This window comes from Leucoraja erinacea, chromosome 31, assembly GCF_028641065.1.
Source record: "Leucoraja erinacea ecotype New England chromosome 31, Leri_hhj_1, whole genome shotgun sequence".
Taxonomy (NCBI): Eukaryota; Metazoa; Chordata; class Chondrichthyes; order Rajiformes; family Rajidae; genus Leucoraja; species Leucoraja erinaceus.
This window is the reverse complement of record NC_073407.1, coordinates 11,644,970-11,664,528: the sequence shown is the minus strand read 5'-3', so window position 1 is coordinate 11,664,528 and position 19,559 is coordinate 11,644,970. Positions and strand designations below refer to the sequence as shown.

At 43.8% G+C, this 19,559-nt stretch overlaps 1 protein-coding gene across 1 annotated transcript; it reads right to left on the bottom strand.

Moving 5' to 3' along the window:
* Positions 1–618: 618 nt before the first annotated feature.
* Positions 619–18,834, bottom strand: agpat2 (1-acylglycerol-3-phosphate O-acyltransferase 2 (lysophosphatidic acid acyltransferase, beta)). Its single transcript, XM_055659943.1, has 6 exons — positions 18,470–18,834; positions 9,923–10,056; positions 6,397–6,572; positions 4,240–4,335; positions 3,366–3,438; positions 619–2,312 (listed from the first exon to the last, which is right to left on the bottom strand). The coding sequence occupies exons 1-6, from the start codon at positions 18,643–18,645 to the stop codon at positions 2,161–2,163; spliced, it is 807 nt and encodes a 268-aa protein (XP_055515918.1). The 5' UTR covers positions 18,646–18,834; the 3' UTR covers positions 619–2,160.
* Positions 18,835–19,559: the final 725 nt, after the last annotated feature.

Below are 19,559 nucleotides of genomic sequence, written 5' to 3'. Positions count from 1 at the left end.
CTCATGAAAGGACATCAACCTGACCATTGTGGACTCCACATTTCCTTGATCATTGCTTTTTGCATATCTTTCAGTCATTTGTCTTATGCACCTTCCACATATCTTGGTTCCAGTTCCCGACTCTGTTTGAAAAAGGGTCTCGAACCGAATTGTCATCTATTCCTTTTCTCCAGAGATAAACCATATAACAATTACAGCACGGAAACAGGCCATCTCGACCCTTCTAGTCCGTGCCGAACACATAATCTCCCCTAGTCCCATATACCTGCGCTCAGACCATAACCCTCCATTCCCTTCCCATCCATATAACTATCCAATGCTGCCTGAGATGCTGCCTGACCCGCAGTTACTCCATGGAGCTGCGTCTCCAGCTTTTTGTGTCTATCGTCAACTATCGTCAGAATTAACTCAGTGTCCGTCGACTGGTACTTCCCATCCGCATTTATCTGAAGGCTTTGTAGACACAGCTAATCATGGAGTTCATTCTAACATACTCCTCAAACACTTTGTCGGGCAGGGTATAATTCCCCTGACCTGTTCTTGTAGAGTGTAGACGCAGTATTAATGTCGGTAGTCAAGTGGCAGCTGATGGTGCAGGAGGCGGAAGAGAAGCCAATGTGTCATTTAAGCATTGCTGGTATTTTATTTTGCAATAAGTATGGCAACATTTCAAGCAATCTGTGCTAATACCTTTCAAGTATTCTGCAATTACACCTGACCCCTGAAATATCATGGCCCAAATCGCTTTATTGTTCACTAAAATGCTGTTGTCACAACCAATTAAGACAGAACCAATTGTCAATTTTCAAAGGAATGGGAAGGAGGGAAAAGGTACAAAGACAGACTTGCAGCTAAATATTTATTCAAAAGTTGATTGAAAATAACTTTTAAAAGGTTTGAATGCCTTCACACAAGCCTAAAACAATCAAATTACATTTGCATGCAACATTATTTAATATTTTACCAGGACAACTGCAAATGGTCGAGAAATGGACATTCAAAAGCAAGAGCAAATAATAGCTGCAGAACCTATATATCTATGGCTCTAAACAAAGATACTTGGGAAGAGGCCGTGACAGGCAAGGAAGCTTCCACATTATCTGACCCAATGAACAATGCTAGACTAAATTCTGGGGATGGACACAATTCGTTTCTGGTGCCATAAATATAGTACAGTCACATTTGCACATACATTTAACTGCAGGTTAAATTGTGTACATCTAGTATGCCGTGAATACTGAGACTTGTAATTTACACCAGTTCCCTGACCCATGTGCGCAAACTCACTGTGGCTTTAGCTCATCGCCAATGCAGGCAGTGACTACCTCATTCGCGGGACTTGCCTCCCTCGAAGCTTAAGACATATCTGCCTCAATAAATACACAGTAGCTAACTCAACAAGTGAAATACATTTTGGATGAAAGCATTTGAACAAGTCAATAGTGCATACCGGAACAGTATCTCTGACTCACTTACGGGAGGGAGGGTTGGCACCAACATCCCAGGTAAATGATTTAGGCAAGGAAACAGAGGCCTGATCAAGAAAGGACATGGAATGTAATAATGGGATCCGTGACAACCCAACGATTATCCCGCTCTGTACATTAAAACATAAAATTGTTACGTACTGCAATCTAGTGGACAGCTTGCTGCTGTTATTTTAATGAATGCAATGGCATTTAATCATGGTTAATAATTGTGAATGGCAGCCATAGATTCCAGCCTAGTGCCTTAACTTGCGTGTTCGAACGTATCCAACGTTATATGTTGGAACTTAGGTACACTACAGGAAGACAATGGAACTCACAAAGTAAAACAGCCTGAGTGAGGGTGGGAGAGAGGGAGGGAGCACCTGGGTAGTAGAAATGACAGCAGTTAAACAGCTCACAGAGCGTCTGCCCTTTTCCTATTAGTTACAAGCAAGAGATCCCACCTCGGGCTCCAAATCCATCGGCTGGGATCTCCTGCCTATACAGCCCAGCAAGAGACTATCTCATAGCCCAAGTGACTGCATCTTGCTGATCAATGAAGAATTCCTAATGTCCCATGAAAATTCCTTTAGTGTAAAACTCTTGCACAATCTGAACCAGTGGACCTCAGCATAAACATCACTGACGCAAACACTCCACGAAGAGATCAGTGAAAGGAGAACTTTTTTTTTTAGTGCTTTCCACTCGCTTTGAGCAAAGGAGCGGAGATTTCATCCCACGTGGCTATGAGCAGATCCCGTGATTTCTCTGTTAGATCTGGCACATCATCTGTTGTCAGCCCACGAGTCTCCATGGCAGGAAGAATCTGAACTGTGCACTTGCCTGCAAATGAAGAAACAAATGGATAACTGTGGCTCTGGGCAAGGAGATATTCCCCAGCTCTCTGCACTGCTTGGAGTAAAGCTTATCTTCCTCATTCACCAATCAAAAGCCCGTTCAATCCTTACTTAACTGCAAAGGTTGCATAATCTTTTCCACGTTCAGAGCCCCGTTTGCCAAACCCTACAACGTTCCATTGGGGTGAGAATTTTACTCCAGAGGGTAGTGGAGCAGCCCATTGCCCCTTTCTCAACTCCAGTACAATTAGTCCGAAAGGCCCAATCCAAAACATTGCCTAACCATGGTCTCCAGAGACATTGCCTAATCTGCTGAGTTACTGCAGCATTTTATTTTCTTTACACTTTGCTCCTTGAAAAAGCTGGTTAATTATTCTTATTCCAATTGTTCTGCATGCAACACCCAACAATATTTTCTTTTCCCTTAAGAATTTATGTAATAATCTTTTCAGAAATTGTAGCATTGGAATTCATTTTAAGTTCAGGCCGTAATAATTAGACATTAGCTGGAAATAACCCCTTGTAAAATGTTAGCATCCAGTAGTTGGCGTTATTCATGGAAGCAGACAGACCAAAAGAGATAAGAGGATAATCTTGGAGAGAATTGGAAGATGGTTATAAGGAGCTGAATTGGTGATTTGAGAGGAAATTTTGAGGGTTCACTAATTTATTCAAGCCATAACGCAGATGAAGAAACATTGTGCTGAACAAAAGGTTTGGCGAGCACGATTTTTATGGGCGAAGTCCATGCAAAGATAGTCTGCACTCCAAGACAGATCAGCTAACAGGCTAAGGGTCATTAGAAGGAACAAACGTTTGACCACGAGAGCAGGTATAGAACCCAAAGGCGTGTGCTTGTAGGTCAATCAGCTTCAAGAAAATATCCCTTAATGTATAGGGAGGGCTAGAAAGTGGGTGACTGATGGTTGGCATGGATACTGGATTCAGTGGGCTGAAGAGCCTATTTCCATTATATACTCCGAAAAAACTGAATCATCCTGTTTCTCAAGTATGTCAGAGCTCCCTGCACAATACATACCAGAGGTAAACCTTTTATCTGCCCTGTTGTAGAAGTCATTGTAAGAGGAGAAGACCACTGGAATAATTGGAACCTGAAACATAACAGTACATTCATGTAAAATAGAAACACACACCAACATGATAGTTGTACACTGCCAGAAATTAAAAAAGAGGGATTAGCATTTCAGACCATCAGGTCGTAGCAAGTGGGAAAAGGCAATTGCTGTTAGCAAAACTGATGGCATTTAAGCCACTCCTAGATGGAGCCCAATTAAGCCGTCATGACACGGCTCAGATTGGGAAGGGCTCAGCAAAATCAATGTGATGTTCAGTCTCATCCCATCTACCTTTAGGAAACACTGCTTTGTTTCTTCTTTTCAGGCAATCCCTTGGGTTCATGGATTATCCACCTCAGCACTAAATTATGGATTTTGTATAGGTTTCACAACATTCGCTGGCACTATTTTGGTCTGAGTATAAATGATAAATATACAATAAACAGTACAATAAATGTTGTGTTGCATGTCATGTGCCTGTAAAGCCGTAGCAAGTGAGAACTTTATTTTGTTCCCAATGCATATGACAATTAAACACTCTTGTTTGGTCTACTCCATTCTGGATGGCTTTGATCAACAGGAAAGTTCTCTGCAGGACCCAGTTACCTCCCAGTGCCATCATGGAGATTTGCTCTGTGTCTTTTTCCTGGCACTCCCTACTCAATACTGGGTGTGCAAGAGCTTGGGCTTCTGATGGATAGGGTGAAACAGCATCCCTCCCCCCCACTCCCCTCATCAGAAATTTAATCTGCTCTACAACTCTCACACATTGCACCAACATCTGCACACTTCTCTACATTCAGTGAATAACATCTTCAAAATGAGGACTCATTTTACCTGTGCCTGCACGGCTAAGTGGAAAGCTCCTCGCTTAAATGGCAGCATGTTCCCATCGTGGTTCCTGGTCCCTTCGGGAAACACCCACAACCTAATCTGGAAGGATATCACAGCCTCAGTGCACCGTCAACCTCAGCATTGACAGAATAACTCTCAATTTCAATTTACAACCAAACACGCATGCAAAACAATAGCTCTTACAATGACAGAAGAAGTTAAGTTCCCCAGCAGGTGTAATGCAGAAACTGTATCCACAATCAGACCTTTACGATACACACACAAACACATTTTGCTCAATGCAGTTCAAAGCCTCACCATATTAAAAACAAAACAAGTGCTTTGAGCAATTTTTATATATCGCTCTTTTCAGAAACAGGAAAAAGGTCTCAACACAATTTTCAGAGGGCCAATTAGCCTCTGAGACAAATGAGAAAAAAAGGCAGGATTAAAAAGGTAGAACTTTAAGCAGAAAGGCTAATTAAAAAAAGAGTGTTGCTATTTATTTGCTTCTACGGTGGTCTTTAAGCAGTGAGCAGTGACTGCAAGACACATTAGCTTAACAGAATGTAGCTGAAGACAGTTGCTTAGTCGATTCCTTTCTTGTTTGGAGACTTAAAGCAGTTGGGTTTCTCGGTTTTGCTTTTGAATATTGCAGAGGAAGATAATCAAATAGTAGCTGAGTGGTGATGCTGAGCAACACGCTGAGCAGGTGGGAGTGGGGTAAAGAAAGAAGCTAAAGTAAGGAGGAAGTTGTGCAAGAAACTGCTAGCAATGTAATATTGGGAAACCAAGATAATTTGTTAGTCATAGCAGCATTTCTTATCAGTACTTATCTCTTCTGACACTTAAAGGCGATTTGGTCCTTCAAGTCTACAGCACTACTCCAAGTTATCGCCGTTACCTGTCCTTTCACACGTACACCAACTCAGATTCAACTGCCAACTATCTACACTAGGGATAACTTACAGTCACCCCTCGTGTAAATGCTGCCTGACCCGCTGAGTTACTCCAGTATCGTGTGTCTATCTCCGGTATAAACCAGCATCTGCAGTTCCTTTCTACACGATGTACACCACAGACATCAGCAGACCCAGCGCCGACCCCTGCGGCAGTCCAACAACTAGCCCTCCGCAACTACCCTCCGACTCCTTCATCCAATCAAATTTTGAATTCACTGGCAAGCTCAGCTTGGATTCCATGAATCTAATCAGGCCAGCCTACCATGTGGGATCTTGTCAAAGGCCCTGTTGCAATCCAAAGAGTCCACCGTCCTGCCCTGCCCTGCTCTCAAGCCACTCGGTGATTTATTTTTAAAAAACTGGACCGTTGATGCAGAGAACAGTTAAATCTCACAGCAACCAAGGAATTTGAACAAATAATTAAATAAATCCAGTTTTAAAGGATACAAGGTGCAAAAGAAAATACAAGGGGAAGGTTGAGCGAATTGATGATGTAATATGTTGCAATAGTTCTTACATCACCCCCACCCTTTAATGAAATTCCCTTCCAATGAGTTTCAGTGAGGGGGCAGGTGAAAGAAGAAAACCAATGTGCTTGGCCTTAGTCATGAGGATGAAGTCCACCTCGAGCCATCTTGTGAGGAATGTATTATACTTTACAGAATGCACTGAAATTGCATGGGGTGGTCCGAATAACTTTGAGATCATTCACATGTTTAATGCAATAATCCCAATCATTCTGTGGTAATTGAGATATCTAATCTTTTGCTGCAATCACTCAAGCAGGTCATTGAAACAAAGATTGAAACAAAGCCTGAAAACTAATGTCCAGGTTCAGGAACAGCTTCTTCCCTACAGCCATCAGACCATGAAGCAGTACAACATCCAAATTAGCTGGGAACTACTTAGATGCGTGTGAATGCACTTAACCTTTCTTCCTATATATCGTTCACAGAGTACTAGGTTTACATATTCTGTTGTGCTGCTGCAAGAAAGAATTTAATTGTTCTGTTTGGACATATGACAATAAACACTCTTGACTCGTCTTGAGATATTGTTTTGCCCTACATATTGATCCTTGAATATTGCCAACTGCGCAAATCTTTATTTGAAGCACAGATATGTTTAATGTGTTTCACAGGTTCTTAATGTCAAATGAGGCAAATGGATACATGATGGTCTTGTAACATGTACTCACATTCTCTTTCAGCATGGTCTGAGCAGCTTCTGTCATCACACTCTTTGCATCACTTTTTTTCTGGCGGTTGATGAAGACGATGCCAGCAAGCCAGCAAGCCAACCCCACCGTGCCAGTGTACATCAGTTCCTTCTTTGCAATTGCCACACAGCGATCAGGAAGGATTTCCATCATCCCTTGCAAAACAAGAGTTATCATAATGGCCCTTGCATCAGGAGACTGAAGGTCACGGTGACATTTTATTGTCCAGCAAAACCAAATAAACATTAATTGCACAAATTGCAACACAGGAAAGTACTCAGCAATCCCATCAAGAGGGGAGAAAGAGGGTGGATCAAAGGAAAAGATGTAAAAGCTCCACAGGCAGCAAATAGATTTGCCTCAAGAGTCACGGTGCAAAATAAATTTTGTCAGCAGACTACAAATTCACCATCGTTTCATTGCTATGACTGTAGTCCTCAATAGGATGGTTTTTACACAAGGATGAATGCATAGCCGTCATCCTCAACATATCACAACATCACACATAGTCTCCCTTTCACTGGCTGAAAGAGTTATTAAAGAGTTCATTTTTCACTAGCAATCTCAGCATTGTTCGCCAATTTATTAGTCCTCAAAATCACTAGCAGATCGATACTCTTACACAAATTTGTAAAAACTGGAAACGAAAGTGGCCAAAGCAGGTGACCGGCAGCCTTAAAAAACATTCCCCCACTGGTGGCAAGAAAGATAAAAGAGAATCCAGGCACATAAAGAATACGGAGATAAATAGGGAGAGTAGATTCCCTTAATGACCTGCCTGATCTGCTATGTGTGGAGTCACAGGAGATGGGCAAACTCTTGTCTGTATTTTTTTGTTAGTAAATTTACAGATGACACGAAAATTAGCGACGATGCTGAAGGATATCAATGCTTATAACATGATCTAATCAGAACACAACTGAATTGGCAATTGCACTGTTGAACATCTTTGGCCAGGACTTGCATAGTAAATGGTAGAGCTCTGAAGAGTGTTGTGGAACAGAGAGATCTTGGAGCATAGTTCGCTGAAAGTGGCGAGTCAGGTGGACAATGGTGAATAAGGCGTTTACCGCACTTATGTTGGGACATCATGAAGCAGCTGTACAAGTTGCGAGACCAGACTTGCAATATGAAGCAGTTCTGTTGGCCCAGCTACAGGAAGGATGTTATTAAGTTGTAAACGGTGCAGAAGATTCACCAGAATGTTACCTGCTTGTTGGCTCGAATGAAAGGGAGAGGCGAAATAGGCTGGGATTTTTTTTCTTTGGAGTTTGGGAGCTGAAGGGTAATCTTATAAAGGTGATCGAGAGGTCATGGATAAAATGAAGACTCCGTTTTTTCCCCCCAGGGTAGGCAACTCCAAAACTAGAGGGCATAAACTTAAGGTGAGAGATTCAAGAGAAATCTCAGTGGCATTGTTTTCACTTGGGGGTAGTCTTTATCTGGAATGTGCTCCCAGAGGAAGCTGCAGAATCTGATACAATTATGACAAAGACATGTGGACAGATACAAATAGGATAGGTAAGGTAATGACCAAATGGCAGTAGCCCAGAATGTCAACTTAGTCAGTATGGACAAGGTGGGCTCAAAGGCCTTTTTTTGCAGGCTGCACAATTCTATGACTTTAATTGGGGAAAGTGGGCAAAGAAATGGCAGAAATAATTTAACTCGTACATGTGAAAAGAGATGCATTTTGGGAAGTTAATCGAGGGCAGGATAAATACAGGACCCTGCGGAGCAGTATAGAGCAAAGACACCTTGGGGTACAACTACAAAGTTTTCGGAAAGTAGTCAAACAGGTGGTGAAGGCAGTGTTTGGCCTTGTCAAGTCACAGCATTGAGTGCAGGACTTATGCTATAGTTATACAAGAAACTAATGAGGCCTTTATGTGCAGTTCTGGTCACCATTGTGTACAATTTTACTTATGAAGCCATAGGAAAAACATCATATAATTTATGAGAATATTTTCAGAACTCGGGGTCAATGTCATAGGGAGATATTCGTCAGGCTAGCACTTTATTCCTTGGAGCTTAAGGGAGACTTTATAAAGGTGCATAAAATTAAGAGGGGCATAGATAACTGAATGCCTACCGTCTTTTTCTGATGTAAGGGGAATTAACAACTAGATGGCATAGGTTTAACGCGAAAGGAGAAAGATTTAAAAGTGACCTGGAGAGCAACTTATTAATACATGTGGGTATATGGAACAGGCTACCCAAGAAAGGAGTAAAGCATTACAATAATAGCATTTAAGACATTTGGGTAGGTACATGGATGGGAGAGGTTTATAGGATTATGGGTCAAATAGGACTAGCTTAGATTGGCATCTTGACTGGCATGGCCAATTGGGCCAAAGGACGACATGAGGTGTGACCGCATACGGGCGGAGCACCAAGACAAATTCCTTGTATGTGAATACTTGGCCAATAAACGTATTCATTCATTCGTAAAATCAGTTGCATAGATAAAGTAAATGGTCACAGTTCTATTCCCAGGGTAGGTAGTCTAAAACTAGAGGGCATAGATCTAAGAAGAGAGGAGAAAGATTTAAAGCATATCTGAAGGGCAAGTTTTCACACAGACCATGGCATGTATATGGAATGAGGTGCCAAAAAAAAAATCTCTAGTGGTGGGTAGAATCATAATGTACAAAAATCATTTGGACAGCATATATAGATGGTAAAAGTGGAAAGATATAGGCCAGACACAAGCAAATTGGACCATCTTAGATGAGCACTTTGGCTGACTATGATGTAACCCCTCTGGATCTCCCTCTAACTAGACAGTTTCATTCTATTGAATAAACGTCTTCTGTTTTTGTACTTGTATATGTGGCTCTTCATCAAAAGATGTTCTACGAAGACTGGTACAATATCACACTCGTCCCTTGTTCACAAGGTGATGACGGCAAGGTGAGATTCAGAGAGGAACCTGCTGAGGCGTTGCTCCCACATTTCTAGTATATTTGCTTTCTAGGCGATAGACATTTCTGGCCTGAGGAATGATGGAAGTAGCATTTGCAGTAAAATTTGAAGTTTTACTCCCAATATCACTCATGAAGTAGCTGGCCATTTTGGCTCGTATGGCAAGTATAATCTTTTGAAGAACAAACCAATTAGCCACCCCCCACCCAAAAGATATTGGAATTTCATTTAAGAGGAGAAATCCAGAAGCACTCTGAATGCTTCACAGCAAAAATGAATGATTTGGGAGTTATACTGATAGGCTGGCCCAAGGAGGAATCCTTTCATTATTAGCCAGCAGGTTGATCTCTGGCGGTAGATCTATAGAGGAGTGTCACCCAGACAGTACAATTTGCTCAACCGAACTGTGCTTGAAATGTATTACAGTTCAGTAAAATGAGTCTTCTCTCTCCCCCCCCCCCAAATGGTCACAGTTCTATTCCCACTCTACCTGTTCCACAGCACCCACTGTCCACACAAGAACTGTAAATAACAAGACTCTACAAAGGAGAAAGGCAACACACGGGCAGCCCATCCTTACCCATTAAGTCCAGAGAGCTCTGGTGATTGGAGATGATGACATATGGACCCTTGACATTCAGATTCTCCAACCCTTTCACTTCAATCTTAATTCCGTACAAATTCTTGACGTGCTGCAACGCGCTACGGACTATCCTGGAGCGGAACAAAACCATGGAATGCATGAGATAGTTAGATTCACTCTGCATACAATCAAATTTAGATGGGTGGGGAAAGAAGCCAAGTAAATTTGTCATGCTTAAACAGTTCATAGCTCAACAGAAGACATATCTTTTCACAAGCAACAGGAATTTGTCATGGTAATGAACACCATGAATAGTGATTTGTACACAAAACAATGCAAATTACTGCATATTTATTTTAACGAGATGTAATCAGTCAGAGACATACAGTACGGAAACAGGCCCGATGGCCCATTGTGATCCACCAAGAGAGGGAATAGGCAGAGAGTTCAGGAATCCCTGTGGTCATTCCCCTGCAGAACAGGTACCCTTTTGGATACTGTTCAGGGGGATGACCGTTCAGGGGAGAACAGTAGCAGCCAGGTCTGTGGCACCAGGGCTCGCTCAAACGCACAGGGTGAAGTCGGGTAGAGTGATAATGTAAGTAGACTTGGTAGTTAGGGGGACAGGCAGGAGATTCTGTGGCAGTAAAAGAGACTCCAGAATAGTCTTCACTCTCTGGTGCCAGGGTCTCGGCTGCAGAATATTCTCAAGGGGGAGGGAGAGCATCCAGAAGTCTTTGTGCACTTTAGCCCAAATGACATAGGTGGGAGAAAGGATGAGATCCTGCGGAGTAAATATAGGGAGTTAGGTGTCAGTTCAGTGTGTTTACTTCAATGCAAGGAGTATTGCAGGTACATTTGATGAACTTAGATCCTGGATCAGTGCTTGGAATTATGATGTGGCCATTAGAGAAACTTGGTTGTGAGAGGGACACGAATGGCAGCTCAACGTGTCTGCGTTTCGATGTTGCAGATGAGATGTGGGGGTAGGGGATGGGTAAAAGAGATGGAGGAAGTGCTTTGCTAATCAGGGAGAATTTCACGGTGTAACTGAGAGAGGACATACTGGAGGGTACGTCTACTGAGTTTTTATTGTTTGGACACAAAAATAAGACAGCAGCAATTACTCTAATGGGATGATATTATAGGCCACCCAATAGCCAGAGGAAGATAGAGCATCAGATATGTAGATCGATTACGGATCGGATGCAAGAACCACGGGTTGCTGTAACGAGTAAGTTTAACTTCCCCAATATTGACTGGGACTCACGCAAGGCAAGAGGATTAGACGGGGCAGAAATTGTTAGGTGTAGCCAATGAGGTTTCCTTAAACAGTAGATAGACACAAACAGTAGGGTGAAGATAGGGAGAGTATTATTGATAGGATACTCTGTAGTTAGGGGGACAGACAGAAGATTCTGCGGAGGTAAAAAGGACTCCAGAATAGTCTGTTGCCAAGGTCTGGGATGTCTCGTGAGGGCTGCAGAACATTCTCAAGGGGGAGGGAGAGCAGCCAGAAGTCATTGCGTACATCACCCCAAATGACATGGGTAGGAAAAAGGATCTGGTCCTGTGGAGTAAATACAGGGAGTTAAGCAAAAGGTTAAAATGCAGGATCTCAAGGGTGGGAATATCTGGATTACTACTGGTGCCTTGTACTAATAAGGGTAGCAACAGGAGAATAAGACAGATGAATGTGTGGCTAAGGAGTTGGTGCAGGGGACAGGGATTGAGATTTTTGGAACATTGGGATCTCTTCCGAGGCAGAGGTGACCTGCACAAGAGGGACGGGTTGCACTTGAATTGGAGGGGCACCAACATTCTTGCAGGGGGGTCTGCTAGTGCTACTCGGGAAAGTTTAAACTAGAATGGCAGGTGGGTGGGAATCAGAGTAGCAGGTCAGTAAATGAAAGGGCCGATGAGAAAGTGGTTAGGACTTGCAAGCATCAAAGGAATGTCAGACATGGAGAGGTTCATGAATATGGAGATAATGAAGGGCTGAAAGTGTGTTTACTTCAATGCAAGTAGTATTGTAGGTAAATTTGATGAACTTAGATCCTGGATCAGTGCTTGGAATTATGATATTTTGACAGTTACGTAAACTTGGTTGTGAGAGGGACGACTGGCAGCTCAACGTGCCTGGGTTTCAATGTTTCAGCGAGATGCTGGGGGGGGGGGGGGGGGGGGGGGGGTAAAAAGTTTGGAGTTGCTTTACTAATCAGGGAGAACGTCAGAGGACATACTGGAGTGTACATCTACTGAGGCATTGTGGTTTGAGCACAAGAAAGCAATTAATCTAATGGGATTATATTATAAGGGTTTGTAACCCAATAGAAAGCGGAAGCTGGGGGATCAGATATGTACAGAACATGGAAGGATGCAAGAACCACAAGGTTGTTGCAGTGGGTGACTAACTTCCCCAATATTGACTGGGATTTATGCAGTACAAGATTAGACGGGTCAAATGTTGTTAGGTGTATCCAAGGAGGTTTCCTTAAACCTTCCCTCCTTAAACCTTCCCTCCTTGCAACCTTCCCTCCATTGACGAACTGTACGCTGCAAGGGCCAGGAAGCGAGCGGGTAAGATCATCTCTGACCCCTCTCGCCCTGACCATAAACTCTTTGAATCACTTCCCTCTGGAAGGTGATGCCAGACTGTCAAAGCTGCCGCAGCCAGACATAAAAACTGCTTTTTCCCCCCCCCACAGTAGCTCCACTCAATAACCAAAAATCTGTAGCCTCCTGGTATTTTATTCAATTCACATTTAATCAATAATGTTTTATTATTAATGTTTTATGTGTCATTCCTAACTGTCACTGTATGTCATGTTGTCACTTGCGGGCGGAGCACCAAGGCAAATTCCTTGAATGTGTTAGGTGTATCCAATGAGGTTGGCCAATAAACTTATTAATTCATTCATTCATTAAACAGTAGATAAATGCTGGAGTAACTCAGCAGGTTAGGCAGCATCTCCGGAGAAAAAAGGATAGGTGACATTTTGGGTCAGGACCCTTCTTCAGACTTAAAACAGTATTTGGATAGGCCGACTTGAGGAGAGACCATACTGGATCTTGTATTGGAAAACTAGCCTGGCCAGGTGACTGGTTTTGAGGTGAAAGAAAAAAATGGAAATAGTAATTACAGCTCCACAAATGTTAAGATTGTTTTGAATATGGACAAGTCTAGATATTGGGGGAAGGTACTTAATTGGGGCAAGGAAGATTATAATGTCATTAGATGGGAGTTAATGAGGGTAGATTGGGAGCAGTTGTTATTGGGCAAGTGCACACATAACACGTAACAGTCATTCAAAGTCCAGTATCCGCAGGTTCTAGTAAGGGGAAGGGACAGCAAGGCAAGGAAGCATGTGTTAGGTTTAAAGTGACATCAGACATGGTATACAGCGAGTAGGAAAGAATGCAGGCGATTAGAAGGGCCAAAGGGGGCCTTGAAATGTCGTTGGCAGGTCGGATTAAGGAAAATCTCCAGGCTTTTAATACCCCTGTTAAAAATATGAGTGACCAGGGAGAAGCTAGGACTGCTGAAACATAAAGCAGGCAATGGAGTCAGAGGATGTAGGTGAGGTACTGAACGAGTATTTTACATCTATATTCACCAAGAAGGGCTTGTTGTGGAGAATCATAAATATGCTAGGGGAGTTTTAGATGGAGGTGGTGCTGAGGCTCACGAGGATCATTAAGGTGCATAAATGCCTAGGTCCTGATAGGATTTATCCTAGGTTATTGTGCAAGGCAAAAGAAGAGATTGCAAGGGCCACGACGAGGATCTTTGTTTCATCTCTAGGCACAGGTAAGGTCCCAGATGACTGGAGAGCGGCCAAGGATGTTCCTTTGTTTGAGAAACAAAGTAAATAAAGTGGTGTCACAGGTGGATGGAGTGGTCAAGGAAGCTTTCGGAATATTGGCCTTCATCAGCCAAGGCATTGAGCATAGAAGTTGGGATGTTATGTTATAGTTTTACAACACATTGGTGAGGTTGCATTTGGAATATTGCATTCTGTTTAGGTCACCCTGCTATATGAAGGATGTTGCTAAGCTAGAAAGAGTGCAAAGAAGATTTACGAGAATGTTACCAAGAACTTGAGGGACCAAGGTATAGGGAGAGATTGGGCAGGTTAGGACATTATTCCTTGGAGAGCAGGACAATCAGGGGTGATCTTCTAGGAATGGAGAATATGAAGGGAATAGATGGGATAAATTAACAGTCTTTTACCTAGAACTGGAGAATTAAAAACTGGAGGACTTGTTCAAGGTAAGATTAGAAAGATGTAAGGGGAACTTTTTCCACAGAGGGTGAAGAGCATATGGAACAAGCTGCCAGAAGAGGTAGTTGTGGCAGGTACGATAACAACATTTAAAAGACATTTGGACAGGGTCATGGACTGGAAAGGTTTAGAGGGATATAGCTCAAATGCAAGCAGAAGGACCAGTGTAGATGGGGCATCTTGGTCAGCATGGTTAAGTTGGGCCAAAGGGCTTGTTTCCATGCTGTATGACTAACCTATGTCCCGAGCCTCCTCCATCCCCAGATGAGGCCACACTAAATTGGAACAAAAGCATCTCATATTCTGCCTGGGTTTACAACCCAAAAAGGTATGAACATTTGAATTCTCCAATTTCAAGTAACAATGTCCATCTTGCCACAGTTTTCCTCACCTGGTGCACACATCCTCCCATCATTCCCCAACACTATTCACCCTGCTCCATCCCCCTCCTTCATATGGTCATCTCCCATGTGTCCCACAGTTCCCTTTATCTCCCCTCTTTTCCCTCCCCCTGTCCACTTCCATTCATATCCCACCCTCCTGCCTTACGTTTCACTGCTCCTCTTTCCTTCTCCAGCACCCTTTTGTCTCCTTTTCACTTCCAGCCTTTGTTACTTGCTCCACTGTAGGGGCACTTACATCCACTCATCTGCCAACCAAACCCCCTTAGCTGAATCCAGCTGCCACTTGCCAGACTTTGTCCCACCCCTGCCTCTTTTCCAGCTTTCTGACCCGTACTCAAATCAGCCTGAATTATCCCGACAGGAATTCGTTTTTGCTCAAGATTCCAGCATCTGCAGTCTCGTGTGTTCCCAAAAAAAGTGTTTTGTTCTGAATCCCACAAGTAGCCGTCCAGTAGCACTATTCACAATGCTCACAGATACTACAAGACAGATCATCTTTTGTGTTCAAACTGACAAGCACAACAATGCCAGATAAATCCAATATCAATGAAGAATCGCAACACTTTGCATGTATTCAAAGGACTGTCTCAATCTTATCTGCAGTTGGCACTTTCGAGAGCAACATAGAACACAGCCCCTTGCCAAGTGACGAAACATCTTTAAAAGTGCTTGCTTCTAAAATATTGTCATTAAAAACAATTGCAATGCAAACATCTTGCAAAAATAATTTAATTCCTACTTTACCACCAGAACAGAGTTGACATTAAGCATCATCTCCTTACATTTTTCAGTTACAATCATTGCTAAGATGGAAATGATCACAATCATTCTTTACCGTCATTTCTATAGCTGAAATATGATGAAAATGAAAGGAAGTGACAAAACTTATTTACAAATCAATGTGATAATTAGGGACAGTCATCATGGCTTTGTCAATAAAGAGAATGCTGGGTGAACTCAGCAGGACAGGCAGCATTTGTGGAACATAAGATATAGGGGCAGGATCAGGCCATTCAGCCCATTGGGAGTCTACTCCACCATTCAAACATGGTTGATCTATTTTTCCTTCTCAACTCCATTCTCCTGGCTTCTCCCCTTAACCTTTGATGCCCATACATCTCGGGTCTTGATCCAAAACGTCACCTATTCCTTTTCTCCAGAGACACTGCCTGACCCACTGAGTTACTCCAGCTTGTTATGTCTATCTTCGGTTTAAACCAGTATTTGCAGTTCCTTCCAACAGAATAATCAAGAACCTATCAATTTCTGCTTTAAAAACTCCCGTTATCTTGGCCTCCACAGCTGTCTGTGGCAATTAATTCCACAGATTCACCACTCTCTGGCTAAAGAATTTCCTCTTAATTCTAAAGGTACGCCCTTATAATTCTAAGACAGTGCCTTCTAGTTCTACTCTCACACTAGTGGAAACATGTGTGTACAGGCCCAGAACCTTCAACCGCTCCTCTATGTAAACTGAAACATCCCCAGGATCATTCTTGTAAACATCCTCTGGACCCTCGGCACATCCTTGCTCAGATATGGGGCCCAAAACTACTCACAATTTTCAAAATGTGTCCTTAACTTATAAAGCCTCAGCATGACATCCTCATTTTTATATTGTGGTCTCCTCAAGATGAATGCTCGAATTGCTTTGGCCTTCCTTATCACTGACTCAACCTGCACATTAACCCTTTGGGAATCCTACATCAGCACTCCCAAAAACCTTTGCACCTCAGATTTTGGAATCCTCTCCCTATTTATCAATTAGCCAATGCCGTTATTCCAGATCAGGGAATGGCATCTGAATAAATAATCTATCTAAAAACATATCCATTCCACCCACAGATACTGTTTGACCAGCCAAATTCATCCAGCAGTGCTTTTACTCAAGAGCCCACAATTTGCAGTTCCTAGTCTCTTGAGTCTGTGATTTTTAAGGTGGTGAAAGAAGGCATCTGATGAGGCCCGGGCTGTGGTTGTATACATGGATTTAAATAAGGCATTTGATCAAGTCTCTCAGTGTAAGCTAAGGCAGAAGATTAAGATGCATGGAAATGACTGTGACTTGGTATTTTGGGCTCACAACTGCCTTATCCATTAAAGACAGCAGTGGAAAGGTGTTAAGTTGGTTGGAGGTCTGTGACCAGTGGATATCGGCAGAAAACGGTGCTGGGACTGCTGGCATACGTGATGCCAACGATTTGGCCATAAATGCTGATGGATTTGATGCAAGTTTGCATGACATTAAAATTGCAGGCAATAAGGTAGGCTGCCAAAGGATACAGCAGGACGTAGATCAGTTATGGATATGGACTGAGAAATGGCAGATGAGAGTATAATCTGAGCAAGTGTGAGAAGTTGCACTTTGGGAGGTCGAATACAAAGGGTAGGTATACAGTTAATGTCAAGACCCTTAACGGCATTGTTGTACAAAAGGATCTTGGGTTCAAGGCCATATCTTCATGCAAGTGGCAGCACTGGGAGATAGGCATCGAGTACAAGAGTCAGGATGTCAAGTTGCAGCATTATAAAACTTTTTTTTAAAAACTGCAACATTACCACATTTGGAGTATCTAGTGCAGTTCCAGTCACCCCATTAGAGGAAGGATGCAGTGGCTTTGTAGAAGGTGCAAAAGGGGTGTTTCAGGTTGCTGTCTGGATTAGAGGGTATTAGCTATAAGGAGAGGTTGGACAAACTTGGATAGTTTTCTCTGGAGCATCGGAAGTTGCCTTAAAAACCGGCCTTAAATTATAGACAATCAAATATGAGTAAAACACTACGCCACACTCCACCCTTCATCGGATATTCATTAATGCAAATGTACTTTCTAGATTATAAATCTAAACAAAAAGTATTCTTTGCCAATCCTTCTTTGCCATTATTGTCAAAGAAAACAGAAGATAAACCTTCACATCACAGCCAAAAAAATGGTGCTTACAACACTGTCCCTGTGCCTCACTAGATTCATAATTATTGCTCACCCTTCCCATAACCATTTCTGAATGTGGATTCAAATCTAACCGTCAGAAATCTGAAGCAGGCTGCTTAAAATACTCAGCAGGTCAGTCATATCAGTTGGGAGCTGATCAGAGTTAGTTTCAAGTCAATGCTGCTTCATTGTTTTTCTCCACACAGGTGGTGCCTGGCTTCACTAACTTTATTTTCTGTCATTCTATTCACTCCCAGATGATTCTATTAACATTTCTGATCACCATCCTCCAGTACATCACCGAAGTTATTATGCATATCTATTTGCCCTAAAGACATTAACAATCCAACATGACCCGATTAAACATACCCATCCAATTACTGTCTCTAATTTGCTTTGCTCAATTCACCTCCTTGGAGATATACTAGTTGCTTTCCCACACAAAGAAACACACCCTCCATCAGACCAGTCTCTCCTCCTACTACCCCCACCCCACATAGCTCACCCAAGGTCCACCTTCCTCCATCCAAATGTCCACCCCCTGCCTTCGTTGTTATGTTGTTATACCCCCCCCCCATTCTCAACCCCCGCCACCTATCCTTACCCATTCATTCTCCTCCCCATCCCCATCATTTGCACCCCATATGTTTCATCTCAATGCTCATACCTGCCCCCCTTCCCCCCCCCAATTGCTCCATCCCCTCATTCTCCCTCCCGAGACGCCCCATGCCATTCACTCCCCCGTCGACAGATGTGCATCCCAATTGCTTCATCCCATCACTCCCACAGTCACCCCATACCATCTCCCCCCCGCCCCCCCGACGACATGCCTGCGCCCCAATTGCTCCATCCCCTCACATCGTCTCCCTCCCTCCAGCCCGGCTAGTTGCCCCGTCGCCCCCTCCCTCATGGCAAAGGGCCCACCTCATGTTGTCCACATCGCGGCCCCTCCACAGGCAGAGGGGGATGACGGGCACGGCCAGCGCCATGATCCACGAATAGTAGAAGGCCATCTTGCAGTAGTAGCGGAAGTTGACGCTCAGCAGCCAGAGGGGGAGCAGCAGCAGCGGGACGGCCAGTAGTAGCCAGAGCGGGGCCATGCTCGGGGCCTGCGCCTCCGCCGGGTGGGGGGGAACTACTCCTTCCGCCCTGCAGCCCCGACCCCACTCGCCTCCTACACACCTCCCAGCCGCTGTGCTGTGCTGTGCTGCGCTGCGCGTTCAGCTGCCCGCGGTCACCGTCTACACTGGCGCTGCTTCCTCCAGCGTCGCCTCAGCGGCCGATCATAGCGAGGGGCGGGGTCATCTTCGCCCACGTGACCCAAGCGCCGCTGCCCCGCCTGTCCATCACAGGACGGGGCGGGGCCCGTCGTCAATCAAGTGCTCAGTGGGAAGAGGCGGAGCTTCTCACGATCCACCTGTCAATCACTGAGGAGGGGCGTAGGCTCCAACCAGTCACATGATCCGTCACGTGATCGTCAGTGCCATGGACTTTGCTCCAGTGAGGGGGCGGGGCTCCTCTCAACCACGTGATCATAGCGCCACCGCCGTTGCCACTCCTGTCGATCACAGCGAAGGAGGGCGGGGCTTATCTCAACCACGTGATGATGCTCCACACACCAGGAACTGCAGGTTCATACTCAAAAAGACACAAAGTGCTGGAGTAACCCAACAGGTCAGGCAGCATCTCTGGAGAACATGGATAGGTGATATTTACGGTTGAGACCCTCCTGCACACTGGTTGTGGTGTCTGCTGGAGAAAGGTGGAGTGCAAACATTAATGTCTATTAATTACAGACATTAATATACATATTCAGGGCTGCCAACATTGGGTGAGAGTTGAGAGTGAGAAACCTGGACTCACCCAACGACAATGCCTACGACAAGCTACCACCTAGTTAACGTCAAGCTACGTCGATCAGGGACACAATTTCTCGCGTATTGGGAAGTCCACCTACAGCAACTTACGACCTCTGTCAACGACAACTGAAGACGTCAGATTCTGTGATCAGCAT